At 45.6% G+C, this 17,052-nt stretch overlaps 1 protein-coding gene across 2 annotated transcripts in view; it reads left to right on the top strand.

The window, feature by feature from the left end:
• usp3 (ubiquitin specific peptidase 3) overlaps positions 1-16,325 on the top strand; it is a 48,314-nt gene extending 31,989 nt beyond the window's left edge. For both annotated transcript variants that reach the window (XM_036968742.1, XM_036968743.1), the window contains exons 10-14: positions 7,001-7,107; positions 7,214-7,294; positions 10,575-10,807; positions 13,182-13,249; positions 15,498-16,325. In XM_036968742.1, the coding sequence (XP_036824637.1) occupies positions 7,001-7,107; positions 7,214-7,294; positions 10,575-10,807; positions 13,182-13,249; positions 15,498-15,672 (664 nt within the window). In that variant the 3' untranslated portion in view covers positions 15,673-16,325. The remainder of the gene's footprint in view (positions 1-7,000; positions 7,108-7,213; positions 7,295-10,574; positions 10,808-13,181; positions 13,250-15,497) is intronic.
• The last annotated feature ends 727 nt before the right edge of the window (positions 16,326-17,052 follow it).

The following is a 17,052-nucleotide window of genomic DNA, read 5'->3' as shown; positions in this document are numbered from 1 at the left end:
TTTACCACAGCAGGTGGCCTAGGACAGACACGACCATACTGAGTCATGTACACTCCCCTACCTAAACAGTAAAACAAATTCATTGGACTTTATACTCAATCAAATCAAATCAAATATATTTATATAGCCCTTCTTACATCAGCTGATATCTCAAAGTGCTGTACAGAAACCCAGCCGAAAACCCCAAACAACCCCAAACAAGCAATCAATGCAGGTGTAGAAACACGGTGGCTAGGAAAAACTCCCTAGAAAGGCCAAAACCTAAGAAGAAACCTAGAGAGGAACCAGGCTATGTGGTGGCTAGGGGTAGCCAGTCCTCTTCTGGCTGTGCCGGGTGGAGATTATAACAGAACATGGCCAAGATGTTCAAATGTTCATAAATGACCAGCATGGTCAAATAATAATCATCACAGTGGTTGTAGAGGGTGCAACAGGTCAGCACCTCAGGAGTAAATGTCAGTTGACTTTTCATAGCCGATCATTAGGAGTATCTCTACCGCTCCTGCTGTCTAGAGAGTTGAAAACAGCAATCAATCAATCAAATGTATTTATATAGCCCTTCGTACATCAGCTGATATCTCAAAGTGCTGTACAGAAACCCAGCCTAAAACCCCAAACAGCAAGCAATGCAGGTGAAGAAGCACGGTGGCTAGGAAAAACTCCCTAGAAAGGCCAAAACCTAGGAAGAAACCTAGAGAGGAACCAGGCTATGTGGGGTGGCCAGTCCTCTTCTGGCTGTGCCGGGTGGAGATTATAACAAAACATGGTCAAGATGTTCAAATGTTCATAAATGACCAGCATGGTCGAATAATAATAAGGCAGAATAGTTGAAACTGGAGCAGCAGCACAGTCAGGTGGACTGGGGACAGCAAGGAGTCATCATGTCAGGTATTCCTGGGGCATGGTCCTAGGGCTCAGGTCCTCCGAGAGAGAGAAAGAAAGAGAGAATTAGAGAGAGCATATGTGGGATGGCCAGTCCTCTTCTGGCTGTGCCGGGTGGAGATTATAACAGAACATGGCCAAGATGTTCAAATGTTCATAAATGATCAGCATGGTCGAATAATAATAAGGCAGAACAGTTGAAACTGGAGCAGCAGCACAGCCAGGTGGACTGGGGACAGCAAGGAGTCATCATGTCAGGTAGTCCTGGGGCATGGTCCTAGGGCTCAGGTCCTCCGAGAGAGAGAAAGAGAGAAGGAGAGAATTAGAGAACGCACACTTAGATTCACACAGGACACCGAATAGGACAGGAGAAGTACTCCAGATATAACAAACTGACCCTAGCCCCCCGACACATAAACTACTGCAGCATAAATACTGGAGGCTGAGACAGGAGGGGTCAGGAGACACTGTGGCCCACTCCGAGGACACCCCCGGACAGGGCCAAACAGGAAGGATATAACCCCACCCACTTTGCCAAAGCACAGCCCCCACACCACTAGAGGGATATCTTCAACCACCAACATACCATCCTGAGACAAGGCTGAGTATAGCCCACAAAGACCTCCGCCACGGCACAACTTAAGGGGGGGGGCGCCAACCCAGACAGGATGACCACATCAGTGACTCAACCCACTCAGGTGACGCACCCCCTCCAGGGACGGCATGAGAGAGCCCCAGTAAAGCCAGTGACTCAGCCCCTGTAATAGGGTTAGAGGCAGAGAATCCCAGTGGAAAGAGGGGAACCGGCCAGGCAGAGACAGCAAGGGTGGTTCGTTGCTCCAGAGCCTTTCCGTTCACCCTCCCACTCCTGGGCCAGACTACACTCAATCATATGACCCACTGAAGAGATGAGTCTTCAGTAGAGACTTAAAGGTTGAGACCGAGTTTGCGTCTCTGACATGGGTAGGCAGACCGTTCCATAAAAATGGAGCTCTATAGGAGAAAGCCCTGCCTCCAGCTGTTTGCTTAAAAATTCTAGGGACAATTAGGAGGCCTGCGTCTTGTGACCGTAGCGTACGTGTAGGTATGTACGGCAGGACCAAATCAGAGAGATAGATAGGAGCAAGCCCATGTAATGCTTTGTAGGTTAGCAGTAAAACCTTGAAATCAGCCCTTGCTTTGACAGGAAGCCAGTGTAGAGAGGCTAGCACTGGAGTAATATGATCCAATTTTTTGGTTCTAGTCAGGATTCTAGCAGCCGTATTTAGCACTAACTGAAGTTTATTTAGTGCTTTATCCGGGTAGCCGGAAAGTAGAGCATTGCAGTAGTCTAACCTGGAAGTGACAAAAGCATGGATTAATTTTTCTGCATTATTTTTGGACAGAAAGTTCCTGATTTTTGCAATGTTACGTAGATGGAAAAAAGCTGTCCTTGAAATGGTCTTGATATGTTCTTCAAAAGAGAGATCAGGGTCCAGAGTAACGCAGAGGTCCTTCACAGTTTTATTTGAGACGACTGTACAACCATTAAGATTAATTGTCAGATTCAACAGAAGATCTCTTTGTTTCTTGGGACCTAGAACAAGCATCTCTGTTTTGTCCGAGTTTAAAAGTAGAAAGTTTGCAGCCATCCACTTCCTTATGTCTGAAACACATTCTTCTAGCAAGCGCAATTTTGGGGCTTCACCATGTTTAATTGAAATGTACAGCTGTGTGTCATCCGCATAGCAGTGAAAGTTAACATTATGTTTTCGAATAACATCCCCAAGAGGTAAAATATATAGTGAAAACAATAGTGGTCCTAAAACGGAACCTTGAGGAACACCGAAATTTACAGTTGATTTGTCAGAGGACAGACCATTCACAGAGACAAACTGATATCTTTCCGACAGATAAGATCTAAACCAGGCCATAACTTGTCCGTGTAGACCAATTTGGGTTTCCAATCTCTCCAAAAGAATGTGGTGATCAATGGTATCAAAAGCAGCACTAAGGTCTAGGAGCACGAGGACAGATGCAGAGCCTCGGTCCGATGCCATTAAAATGTAATTTACCACCTTCACAAGTGCCGTCTCAGTGCTATGATGGGGTCTAAAACCAGACTGAAGCATTTCGTATACATTGTTTGTCTTCAGGAAGGCAGTGAGTTGTTGCGCAACAGCCTTTTCTAAAATGTTTGAGAGGAATGGAAGATTCGATATAGGCCGATAGTTTTTTATATTTTCTGGGTCAAGGTTTGGCTTTTTCAAGAGAGGCTTTATTACTGCCACTTTTAGTGAGTTTGGTACACATCCGGTGGATAGAGAGCTGTTTATTATGTTCAACATAGGAGGGCCAAGCACAGGAAGCAGCTCTTTCAGTAGTTTAGTTGGAATAGGGTCCAGTATGCAGCTTGAAGGTTTAGAGGCCATGATTATTTTCATCATTGTGTCAAGAGATATAGTACTAAAACACTTGAGTGTCTCTCTTGATCCTAGGTCCTGGCAGAGTTGTGCAGACTCAGGACAACTGAGCTTTGAAGGAATACGCAGATTTAAGGAAGAGTCCGTAATTTGCTTTCTAATAATCAGAATCTTTTCCTCAAAGAAGTTCATGAATTTATCACTGCTAAAGTGAAAGTCATCCTCTCTTGGGGAATGCTGCTTTTTAGTTAGCTTTGCGACAGTATCAAAAAGGAATTTCGGATTGTTCTTATTTTCCTCAATTAAGTTAGGAAAATAGGATGATCGAGCAGCAGTAAGGGCTCTTCGGTACTGCACAGTACTGTCTTTCCAAGCTAGTCGGAAGACTTCCAGTTTGGTGTGGCGCCATTTCCGTTCCAATTTTCTGGAAGCTTGCTTCAGAGCTCGGGTATTTTCTGTGTACCAGGGAGCTAGTTTCTTATGAGAAATGTTTTTAGTTTTTAGGGGTGCAACTGCATCTAGGGTATTGCGCAAGGTTAAGTTGAGTTCCTCAGTTAGGTGGTTAACTGATTTTTGTCCTCTGGTGTCCTTGGGTAGACAGAGGGAATCTGGAAGGACATCAAGGAATCTTTGTGTTGTCTGTGAATTTATAGCACGACTTTTGATGATCCTTGGTTGGGGTTTGAGCAGATTATTTGTTGCAATTGCAAACGTAATAAAATGGTGGTCCGATAGTCCAGGATTATGAGGAAAAACATTAAGATCCACAACATTTATTCCATGGGACAAAACTAGGTCCAGCGTATGACTGTGACAGTGAGTGGGTCCAGAGACATGTTGGACAAAACCCACTGAGTCGATGATGGCTCCGAAAGCCTTTTGGAGTGGGTCTGTGGACTTTTCCATGTGAATATTAAAGTCACCAAAGATTAGAATATTATCCGCTATGACTACAAGGTCCGATAGGAATTCAGGGAACTCAGTGAGGAACGCTGTATATGGCCCAGGAGGCCTGTAAACAGTAGCTATAAAAAGTGATTGAGTAGGCTGCATAGATTTCATGACTAGAAGCTCAAAAGACGAAAACGTCAAATTTTTTTTTTGTAAATTGAAATTTGCTATCGTAAATGTTAGCAACACCTCCGCCTTTGCGGGATGCACGGGGGATATGGTCACTAGTGTAGCCAGGAGGTGAGGCCTCATTTAACACAGTAAATTCATCAGGCTTAAGCCATGTTTCAGTCAGGCCAATCACATCAAGATTATGATCAGTGATTAGTTCATTGACTATAATTGTCTTTGAAGTAAGGGATCTAACATTAAGTAGCCCTATTTTGAGATGTGAGGTATCATGATCTCTTTCAATAATGACAGGAATGGAGGTGGTCTTTATCCTAGTGAGATTGCTAAGGCGAACACCGCCATGTTTAGTTTTGCCCAACCTAGGTCGAGGCACAGACACGGTCTCAATGGTGATAGCTGAGCTGACTACACTGACTGTGCTAGTGGCAGACTCCACTAAGCTGGCAGGCTGGCTAACAGCCTGCTGCCTGGCCTGCACTCTATTTCATTGTGGAGCTAGAGGAGTTAGAGCCCTGTCTATGTTGGTAGATAAAATGAGAGCACCCCTCCAGCTAGGATGGAGTCCGTCACTCCTCAGCAGGTCAGGCTTGGTCCTGTTTGTGGGTGAGTCCCAGAAAGAGGGCCAATTATCTACAAATTCTATATTTTGGGAGGGGCAGAAAACAGTTTTCAACCAGCGATTGAGTTGTGAGACTCTGCTGTAGAGCTCATCACTCCCCCTAACTGGGAGGGGGCCAGAGACAATTACTCGATGCCGACACATCTTTCTAGCTGATTTACACGCAGAAGCTATGTTGCGCTTGGTGATCTCTGACTGTTTCATCCTAACATCGTTGGTGCCGACGTCCGGGACTGAAACATTTTGAGGCGACAGGATAGAATGTCACCTTTAATTTGAGGGTATTTTCATATCTGTTTTACTGTTTAGAAATAAAGGTACTTTGTTTCTAGTCCCCCCCCCCCTTAATTTTTAAAAGCGTCATAAGTATTTCGACAATTTCACTTAGTGTATTAAAGTAGTCAAAAGTTTAGTATTTGGTCCCATATTCATATCACGCAATGACTACATCAAGCTGGGGACTACAACCTGGTTGGATGTGGTTTGTTTGGGTAGTTTCAGATTACTTTGTGTCCAATAGAAATTAATGGTAAATGTATTGTCATTTTGGAGTCACTTTAATTATAAGTAATAATAGAATGTTTCTAAACACTTCTACGTTAATGTGGGTGCTACCATGGTTATGGATAATCCTGAATGAATCGTGAATAACGATGAGTGAGAAAGTTACTGAGGCATAAATATAATAACCACCAAAAATGCTAACCTCCCCTGTTATTGGTAATGGTGAGAGGTTAGCATGTCTTAGGGGTATGATATAAAATGCTAACCTCCCCTGTTATTGTAATGGTGAGAGGTTAGCATATCTTGGAGGTATGATATAAAATGCTAACCTCCCCTGTTATTGTAATGGTGAGAGGTTAGCATGTCTTGGGGTTATGATATAAAATGCTAACCTCCCCTGTTATTGTAATGGTGAGAGGTTAGCATGTCTTGGAGGTATGATATAAAATGCTAACCTCCCCTGTTATTGTAATGGTGAGAGGTTAGCATGTCTTGGGTGTATGACATAAAATGCTAACCTCCCCTGTTATTGTAATGGTGAGAGGTTAGCATGTCTAAGGGGTGTCGTCCAGGGGATCATCAGGTTGATTCAGCCACGGGCCGAGAGGTATGTACATATATATTTAACTGAGGGGATGGTCAGGGGGCCTGAACATAATTACAATACATTTTTGGACTGCAAATTGACCGCAAGAATCCCAGACAGATATAATATTTGACTAAAACATTATTTCAAACCTTGCTTACATTTGTATAAATTTGTATACGGTCACTTGTCCTATATTTTTATTTAATCCTGTCCCTGCAGGAGGCCTTTTGCCTTTTGGTAGGCCGTCTTTGTAAATAACAATTTGTTCTTAACCACCTTACCTGGTTAAATAAATGAAAATAAAACGTATATGATATGTCTCTTATGTGTGGGATTACTTTGAACACATTTCCAAAATTTAAAATCACCTGTCGCTGATTTACGGGTGTTTTTAGTCTTATGTCCATTATAATTTCTTGCTCACAACTTGGGGGACCAAATAAAATCACCTGTGGGCTAAAGTTGGCCCACGGGCCACCAGTTTTGGAACCCTGATGTAGTCGGTGCGTGACGTAATATGGGACCAAAATAAATAAAACACTTGACTGAATTTGTCCAAATACTTATGAGGGGGAATAGATGCATCAATTACTTTGATTTCTAAACGCTAAAACAGAGATGAAAATGGCCTCAAATAAAAGGTGTCTGTTGAGTGAGAATGCTGTCCTGCTCAATGCTGTCCTGCTGAATGCTGTCCTGCTGAATGCTGTCCTGCTGAATGCTGTCCTGCTGAATGCTGTCCTGCTGAATGCTGTCCTGCTGAATGCTGTCCTGCTGAATGCTGCGGTCATGTGAGAGAGGGGATAGAGCCTCTATTTTCTACATCAATACCGTTGAAAGGAACATGTATTTCCACTACCACGTTGGAGACGCTTGCTGAAGTGGCTACTCTGAAGTCTGCTTTGTTGCTTGTCTTTTCAGAAACGGCAGTTCTACTGTGGTCACGTCTATATTTGGCGGCGTTCTGCAGAATGAAGTCAACTGCCTGATCTGTGGGACTGAGTCTAGAAAGTTTGACCCTTTCCTTGGTAAGTCCCGTCCACTGTCAGTCCACCTTTAGCCCGGGGTCAATTCCATTTCAATTCCGTCAAATCAGGAACTTAACAGAAATTCCAAATGTCCCCTGGCCTCCAGATCTGTCCCTGGATATTCCCAGTCAGTTCAGACACAAGAGAACCAAGGACCAAGAGCCTGGTCCTACCTGCACGTTACGAGGTGAGTTCTATTGGACCGTTGATGCTCTAATGTACTCAACTGTAGCTCTATTCTGCTGTTGGTTGTCAGACTGCCTGCACCTGTTCTGTTGTAGATACATATGACCGAGGAGTAGACTGGGCGTATCACACTCTCTATGTACTACCCATACAAGATGAGTTATGTTCTATTGAACAGTGGTGGACGTAAATAAATGTATAGGTGGAGTTTAATATGCTCTGTCTCTTAGGTCATAATGCGTGTTCTGTCTCTTAGGTCATAATGCGTGTTCTGTCTCTTAGGTCCTAATGCGTGTTCTGTCTCTTAGGTCCTAATGTGTGTTCTGTCTCTTAGGTCCTAATGCGTGTTCTGTCTCTTAGGTCCTAATGCGTGTTCTGTCTCTTAGGTCCTAATGCGTGTTCTGTCTCTTAGGTCCTAATGTGTGTTCTGTCTCTTAGGTCCTAATGTGTGTTCTGTCTCTTACGTCATAATGCGTGTTTTGTCGGTCATCAGACTGCCTATATATGTAGCTTCGGACTTTGAGGAACTATACCAGACAGAGAGAGATATATAACAAACTCAGTTTGTCACAATTCCTGACATTTAATCCTAGTAAAAAATCCCTGTTTTAGGTCAGTTAGGATCACCACTTTATTTTAAGAATGTGAAATGTCAATAATAGTAGAGTGATTTATTTCAGCTTTTATTTCTTTCATCACATTCCCAGTGGGTCAGAAGTTTACATACACTCAATTAGTATTTGGTAGCATTGCCTTTCAATTGTTTAACTTGGGTCAAACATTTCGGGTAGCCTTCCACAAGCTTGAATTTTAGCCCATTCCTCCTGACAGAGCTGGTTTAACTGAGTCAGGTTTGTAGGCCTCCTTGTTCGCACACGCTTTTTCAGTTCTGCCGACAAATTTTGTTTAAGATTGAGGTCAGGGCTTTATGATAGCCACTCCAATACCTTGACTTTGTTGTCCTTAAGCCATTTTGCAACAACTTTGGAAGTATGCTTGGGGTCATTGTCCATTTGGAAGACCCATTTGCAACCAAGCTTTAACTTCCTGACTGTTGCTTCAATATATCCACATCATTTTCCTCCCTCATGATGTCATCTATCTTGTGAAGTGCACCAGTCCCTCCTGCAGTAAAGCACCCCCACAACATGATGCTGCCACCCCTGTGCTTCACGGTTGGGATGGTGTTCTTCGGCTTGCAAGCCTCCCCCTTTTTCCTCCAAACATAACAATGGTCATTATGGCCAAACAGTTCTATTTTTGTTTCATCAGACCAGACATTCCTCAAAAGTACGATCTTTGTCCCCATGTGCAGTTGCAAACCCTAGTCTGGATTTTTTATGGCGGTTTTGGAGCAGTGGCTTCTTCCTTGCTGAGCGGCCTTTCAGGTTATGTCGATCTAGGACTCGTTTTACTGTGGATATAGCTATATATATTTGTACCTGTTTCCTCCAGCATCTCCACAAGGTCCTTTGCTGTTGTTCTGGGATTGATTTGCACTTTCCGCACCAAAGTACGTTCATCTCTAGGAGACAGAACGCGTCTCCTTCCTGAGCGGTATGACGGCTGCGTGGTCCCAATGTGTTTATACTTGAGTACTATTGTTTGTACAGATGAACGTGGTACCCTCAGGTGTTTGGAAATTGCTCCCAAGGATGAACCAGACTTGTGGAGGTCTACAAAAAATGTTTAGGTCTTGGCTGATTTCTTTTGATTTTCCCATGATGTCAAGCAAAGAGGCACTGAGTTTGAAGGTAGGCCTTGAAATACTCCACAGGTACACCTCCAGTTGACTCAAATGATGTCAATTAGCCTATCAGAAGCTTCTAAAGTCATTACATATTTTTCTGGAATTTTCCAAGCTGTTTAAAGGCACAGTCAACTTAGTGTATGTAAACTTCTGACCCACTGGAATTGTGATACAGTGAATTATGTGAAATAATCTGTCTAAACAATTGTTGGAAAAATTACTTGTGTCATGCACAAAGTAGATGTCCTAACCGACTTGCCCAAACTATAGTTTGTTAACAAGAAATTTGTGGAGTGGTTGAAAAATGAGTTTTAATGACTCCAACTGAAGTGTATGTAAACTTCTGACTTCAACTGTATATATATATTCACTACATATAGCTCCTAGTATGGTGTTTGTATGTAGCGGCTACATTTCTTTCAGAATGTATTCCTATCGTTCTGGGTAAGTCCGTAAGAGCTTTGCACACCTGGATTGTACAATATTTTGCACATTATTCTTTAAAGAATTCAAGCTCTGTCAAGTTGGTTGTTGATCATTGCTAGACAGCCATTTTCAAGTATTGCTGATTTGAAGTCAGAACTGCAACTAGGCCACTTTGGAACATTCAATGTTTTCTTGGGAAGCAACTCCAGTGTAGATTTGGCCTTGTTTTAGGTTATTGTCCTGCTGAAAGGTGAATTAATCTCCAGGTGTTTGGTGGAGAGCAGACTGAACCAGGTTTTACTCTGGCATTTTGCCTGTGCTCATAGCTGTATTGTTTAATTTTTATCCTTCAACTCCCTAGTCCTTAATGATGACAAGCATACCCATAACATGATGCAGCCACCACCATGCTTTAAAATATGAAGTGGTACTCAGTGATGTTGTTGGCTTTGCCACAAACATAACACTTTGTATTCAATACATAAAGTTAGTTTCTTGGCCCCAGTTTTACTTTAGTGCCTTAGTACAAAACATGCATCCTGTTTGCAATATTTTTATTCTGAACAGGCTTCCTTCTTTTCACTCTGTAATTTAGGTTAGTATTGTGGAGTAACTACATTGTTGTTGATCCATCCTCAGTTTTCTTCTATCACAGCCATTAAACTCTGTAACTGTTTTAAAGCCACCATTGGCCTCATGGTGAAATCTCTGACTGGGTTCCTTCCTCTCCGGGGAGATATTTTCAAAGTGTTTTCTTTTTAACCTATCTACCAATAGGTGTCTTTTTGTCGTTCAATCTGTGTTTGAAATTCACTGCTCGACTAAGGGTCCTTACCATTATCTGTATGTGTGGGGTACAGAGATGAGGTAGTCATTCGAAAATCATGTTAAACACTAGTATTGCCCACAGAGTGAGTCCATGCAACTTATTACGTAACTTGTTAAGCAAATGTTTTACATTTACTTACTTTACTTACTTACTTATTGAACGTATGGCTTGCCATAACAAAGGGGTTGAATACTTATTGACTCAAGCCATTTCAGGTTTAAATCCTTTCTGGTTTAGTGTAATCCACGACATCTCTCTGTCCCTGCTCTTCTTCAGACTGCCTGTGTAGCTTCACTGACCTGGAGGAACTAGACCAGGCAGAGCTCTATATGTGCCACAGGTGTAAGAAGAGACAGAAATCGACCAAGAAGTTCTGGGTCCAGAAGCTGCCCAAGGTGTTGTGTCTGCACCTGAAGAGGTTCCACTGGACATCCTACCTGAGGAACAAAGTAACCACCTATGTCGAGTTCCCTCTACGAGGCCTGGACATGAGGGGGTATTTACTACAGGTGAGCACTAACCCTTAAACCTCGGGGGAGGGGGGGGGGGGGGGGGTTAATAAGCCAACATATGGAATTATTTTGAAATGGTCCATTTTTAATTTGAATTTTAGGACCCTTAAGGTATCAATACAATAATCAACGATAATTAATCGTGCGCTGTCTGTATCTACGAGATGGAAAGATAGAAAGCTCAGGAAGTGTTTTGTTGTTGACATAGACGTGGCCAAAAGTTTTGAGAATGACACCAATATTAATTTCCACAAAGTTTGCTGCTTCAGTGTCTTTAGATATTCAGATGTTACTATGGAATACTTAAGTATAATTACAAGCATTTCATAAGTGCCAAAGGCTTTTATTGACAATTACATGAAGTTGATGCAAAGTGTCAATATTTTCAGTGTTGACCCTTCTTTTTCAAGACCTCTGCAATCCGCCCTGGCATGATGTCAATTAACTTCTGGGCCACATCCTGACTGATGGCAGCCCATTCTTGCATAATCCGTTCTTGGAGTTTGTCAGAATTTGTGGGTTTTTGTTTGTCCACCCGCCTCTTGAGGAATGACCACAAATTCTCAATGGGATTAAGGTCTGGGGAGTTTCCTGGCCATGGACTCAAAATATCGATGTTTTGTTCCCCGAGCCACTTAGTTATCACTTTTGCCTTATGGCAAGGTGCTCCATCATGCTGGAAAAGGCATTGTTCATCACCAAACTGTTCCTGGATGGTTGGGAGAAGTTGCTCTCTGAGGATGTGTTGGTACCATTCTTTATTCATGGTTGTGTTCTTAGGCAAAATTGTGAGTGAGCCCACTCCCTTGGCTGAGAAGCAACCCCACACATGAATGGTCTCAGGATGCTTTACTGTTGGCATGACACAGGACTGATGGTAGCGCTCACCTTGTCTTCTCCGGACAAGCTTTTTTCCGGATTTCCCAAACCATCGGAAAGGGGATTCATCAGAGAAAATGACTTTACCCCAGTCCTCAGCAGTCCAATCCCTGTACCTTTTGTAGAATATCTGTCCCTGATGTTTTTCCTGGAGAGAAGAGGCTTCTTTGCTGCCCTTCTTGACACCAGGCCATCCTCCAAAAGTCTTCGCGTCACTGTGCGTGCAGATGCACTCACACCTGCCTGCTGCCATTCCTGAGCAAGCTCTGTACTGGTGGTGCCCCAATCCCGCAGCTGAATCAACTTTAGGAGACAGTCCTGGCGCTTGCTGGACTTTCTTGGGTGCCCTGAAGCCTTCTTCACAACAATTGAACCGCTCTCCTTGAAGTTCTTGATTATCTGATAAATAGTTGATTTAGTTGCAATCATACTGGCAGCAATATCCTTGCCTGTGAAGCCCTTTTTGTGCAATGCAATGATGACGGTATTGGTTCCTTGTAGGTAACCATGGTTGACAGGGGAAGAACAATGATTCCAAGCACCACCTCCTTTTGAAGCTTCCAGTCTGTTATTCGAACTCAATCAGCATGACAGAGTGATCTCTAGAATTTTCCTCGTCAAAACTCACACCTGTGTTAACAAGAGAATCACTGACATGTCAGCTGGTCCTTTTGTGGCAGTGCTGAAATACAGTGGAAATGTTTTTTGGAGATTCAGTTCATTTGCATGGCAAAGAGGGACTTTGCAATTATTTGCATTTCGTCTGATCACTTTGTACCATTCTGTACTATATGCACATTTCCATTATTCAAACTGAGGCACCAGACTTTGTGAAAATGTATATTTGTGTCATTCTCAAATCTTTTGTTCATGACTGTACATTTAACCCATTTTTTTGGCACGAAAACTACCTTCATACTTCCATTCATTTAAAAAAAAAAGAAACGGTACCTTTTACCCTCAGACGAGTCCCGTGACACTAGTGGGGGTTGTAGAAAAGAACGGTGTTCAAGAGTTCTGCAAGGGGGTCATATTAGTGTGTAAACGGTCCGGACGCTACAGACTAGAAGTCATCAGCGTTACGGACTTCAGACCCCTGAGTCCCTGTGGGGGTCTTTTAGCAAAACAGAGAACGTGTTCGTGAGAGTCGTCTCTCCATGGTCAAATCAGTTCTTTAAGCAGCACAGAGAGACGGGCCTGTTTCCCTCTTCTTGGGACGCAGCGGGATGCAGGTTTGCTGCTGGCAAAGCCTTAAACCCTAAACCCCTGACCCTATGTAGAGTTGTCCCCTCTTTGTGGACTGGTACTTACTAGAGGTGAGACCTGACCCTACGTATCATCTCTGAGGAGTGGACATGAGGTGATAATCCAAACACTAGGAATCTCCATTGGATGTGATTTAATGTCTGTGAAATGAGCCTCAAAAATCCTTATGTCAAAGGCTGAAGGCTTCAGATGTCTGGAGAAATGTTCTGTTTTGTTGTTTGAGCAGCCGGAGGAGGCGCTGCCTGACCAGTGGCTGTATGACCTGGTAGCTGTGGTGGTGCATCATGGGTCAGGGTGAGTACTGATGCTCTCTCAACTGGGTTATAATGGCTGTTTACACAGGCAGCCTAATTCAGATTTTTTTCACTAATTGGTATTTTGACCAATCACATCAGATCTTTTTCAGCTCTGATCTGATTGGTCAAAAGACCAATTAGGGGGAAAAATTATCAGAATTTGTCCTGCTTGTGTAAACGCAGCCAATGTTGCAAGATGTTTTTCAAGTACACCACTCCGTAGTTCCCTCAGTTGGTGATGTTCCTGCCTGATGAGCCAACTGAACGTGTCCCCATTAATAGCTGATCATTGCATAAAGGCAGCCAGCAGGGCCATGTTCATTGGGGCCAAACGTTTTGAGAACAGAAAATAAGCATCCGCTTTACTTAAGGTACCTGCGTAGGGTTGGGCATTGCCAGGGACACGATACTACTGATATCACGATACTAAGATGCCGATACGTATTGTGATTCGCTGTTCCAAACGAATTGCTCACCATAGATCTACTGCAGAGGGACAAGAGAGAGAGCACTGAGAACATGAGTTTCGGTTAGTTATGGAAGTGCTGTAAACAAATTTGCTCCCTATTTTTTAAAAAAGATGAAGAACAAGCTTTAAAGAGAAAATACTGGCGTTTTGGTGCAGGTACAGCCAACTAGCAGAAAAATAATATTTCAATATTGTCGACACTATATACACTGCTCAAAAAAATAAAGGGAACACTTAAACAACACAATGTAACTCCAAGTCAATCACACTTCTGTGAAATCAAACTGTCCACTTAGGAAGCAACACTGATTGACAATACATTTCACATGCTGTTGTGCAAATGGAATAGACAACATGTGGAAATTATAGGCAATTAGCAAGACACCCCCCAATAAAGGAGTGGTTCTGCAGGTGGTGACCACAGACCACTTCTCAGTTCCTATGCTTCCTGGCTGATTTTTTTTTGGTCACTTTTGAATGCTGCCGGTGCTTTCACTCTAGTGGTAGCATGAGACGGAGTCTACAACCCACACAAGTGGCTCAGGTAGTGCAGCTCATCCAGGATGGAACATCAATGCGAGCTGTGGCAAGAAGGTTTGCGGTGTCTGTCAGCGTAGTGTCCAGAGCATGGAGGCGCTACCAGGAGACAGGCCAGTACATCAGGAGACGTGGAGGGCAACAACCCAGCAGCAGGACCGCTACCTCCGCCTTTGTGCAAGGAGGAGCAGGAGGAGCACTGCCAGAGCCCTGCAAAATGACCTCCAGCAGGCCACAAATGTGCATGTGTCTGCTCAAACGGTCAGAAAGAGACTCCATGAGGGTGGTATGAGGGCCCGACAACAGGTGGGGGTTGTGCTTACAGCCCAACACTGTGCAGGACGTTTGGCATTTGCCAGAAATCACCAAGATTGGTAAATTCGCCACTGGCGCCCTGTGCTCTTCACAGATGAAAGCAGGTTCACACTGAGCACATGTGACAGAGTCTGGAGACGCCGTGGAGAACGTGCTGCTGCCTGCAACATCCTCCAGCATGACCGGTTTGGCGGTGGGTCAGTCATGGTGTGGGGTGCCATTTCTTTGGGGGGTGGCCGCACAGCCCTCCATGTGCTCGCCAGAGGTAGCCTGACTGCCATTAGGTACTGAGATGAGATCCTCATTGATGCTATGGACCGCCCGTTCCCCAGACCTGAATCCAATTGAGCATACCTGGGACATCATGTCTCGCTCCATCCACCAACGCCACGTTGCACCACAGACTGTCCAGGAGTTGGCGGATGCTCTAGTCCAGGTCTGGGAGGAGATCCCTCAGGAGACCATCCGCCACCTCATCAGGAGCATGCCCAGGCGTTGTAGGGAGGTCATACAGGCACGTGGAGGCCACACACACTACTGAGCCTCATTTTGACTTGTTTTAAGGACATTACATCAAAGTTGGATCAGCCTGTAGTGTGGTTTTCCACTTTAATTTTGTGTGACTCCAAATCCAGACCTCCATGGGTTGATAAATTTGATTTCCATTGATAATTTTTGTGTGATTTTGTTGTCAGCACATTCAACTATGTAAAGAAAAAAGTATTTAATAAGAATATTTCATTCATTCAGATCTAGGATGTGTTATTTTAGTGTTCCCTTTAGTTTTTTGAGCATTGTATATCCCGATATGTAACTTTAGCACCCCCCCCCCCCCCCCCCCCCCATTACTAGTTGGTCTGACCCTGTTTCACTCTGTTTTCTTCCATTCAGTGTCTTTTAAAATCTGTTTTAATTGTGTTGGCAGGGTTGGATCGGGACATTACACAGCGTACGGAAAACGGGAGGGTCGCTGGTACCACTTCAACGACAGCACAGTGACTCTGACTGAGGAGGAGACGGTGGTTAAAGCCAAGGCTTACATTCTTTTCTACACAGAGAGATCTGACAAAACTACACCTGAGACTGACAACAGGCGTTAACCTGACGGCAGACCCTTTTCGACCCCAGACTGACGGCAGACCCTTCCCGACCCCAGACTGACGGCAGACCCTTCCCGACCCCAGACTGACGGCAGACCCTTCCCGACCCCAGACTGACGGCAGACCCTTCCCGACCCCAGACTGACGGCAGACCCTTCCCGACCCCAGACTGACGGCAGACCCTTCCCGACCCCAGACTGACGGCAGACCCTTCCCGACCCCAGACTGACGGCAGACCCTTCCCGACCCCAGACTGACGGCAGACCCTTCCCGACCCCAGACTGACGGCAGACCCTTCCCGACCCCAGACTGACGGCAGACCCTTCCCGACCCCAGACTGACGGCAGACCCTTCCCGACCCCAGACTGACGGCAGACCCTTCCCGACCCCAGACTGACGGCAGACCCTTCCCGACCCCAGACTGACGGCAGACCCTTCCCGACCCCAGACTGACGGCAGACCCTTCCCGACCCCAGACTGACGGCAGACCCTTCCCGACCCCAGACTGACGGCAGACCCTTCCCGACCCCAGACTGACGGCAGACCCTTCCCGACCCCAGACTGACGGCAGACCCTTCCCGACCCCAGACTGACGGCAGACCCTTCCCGACCCCAGACTGACGGCAGACCCTTCCCGACCCCAGACTGACGGCAGACCCTTCCCGACCCCAGACTGACGGCAGACCCTTCCCGACCCCAGACTGACGGCAGACCCTTCCCGACCCCAGAGAGACGGCAGACCCTTCCCGACCCCAGAGAGACGGCAGACCCTTCCCGACCCCAGAGAGACGGCAGACCCTTCCCGACCCCAGAGAGACGGCAGACCCTTCCCGACCCCAGAGAGACGGCAGACCCTTCCCGACCCCAGAGAGACGGCAGACCCTTCCCGACCCCAGAGAGACGGCAGACCCTTCCCGACCCCAGAGAGACGGCAGACCCTTCCCGACCCCAGAGAGACGGCAGACCCTTCCCGACCCCAGAGAGACGGCAGACCCTTCCCGACCCCAGAGAGACGGCAGACCCTTCCCGACCCCAGAGAGACGGCAGACCCTTCCCGACCCCAGAGAGACGGCAGACCCTTCCCGACCCCAGAGAGACGGCAGACCCTTCCCGACCCCAGAGAGACGGCAGACCCTTCCCGACCCCAGAGAGACGGCAGACCCTTCCCGACCCCAGAGAGACGGCAGACCCTTCCCGACCCCAGAGAGACGGCAGACCCTTCCCGACCCCAGAGAGACGGCAGACCCTTCCCGACCCCAGAGAGACGGCAGACCCTTCCCGACCCCAGAGAGACGGCAGACCCTTCCCGACCCCAGAGAGACGGCAGACCCTTCCCGACCCCAGAGAGACGGCAGACCCTTCCCGACCCCAGAGAGACGG

The sequence above is a fragment of the Oncorhynchus mykiss genome, chromosome 30 (genome assembly GCF_013265735.2).
Source record: "Oncorhynchus mykiss isolate Arlee chromosome 30, USDA_OmykA_1.1, whole genome shotgun sequence".
Taxonomy (NCBI): domain Eukaryota; kingdom Metazoa; phylum Chordata; class Actinopteri; order Salmoniformes; family Salmonidae; genus Oncorhynchus; species Oncorhynchus mykiss.
This window is presented reverse-complemented; position numbering and strand designations above follow the sequence as displayed.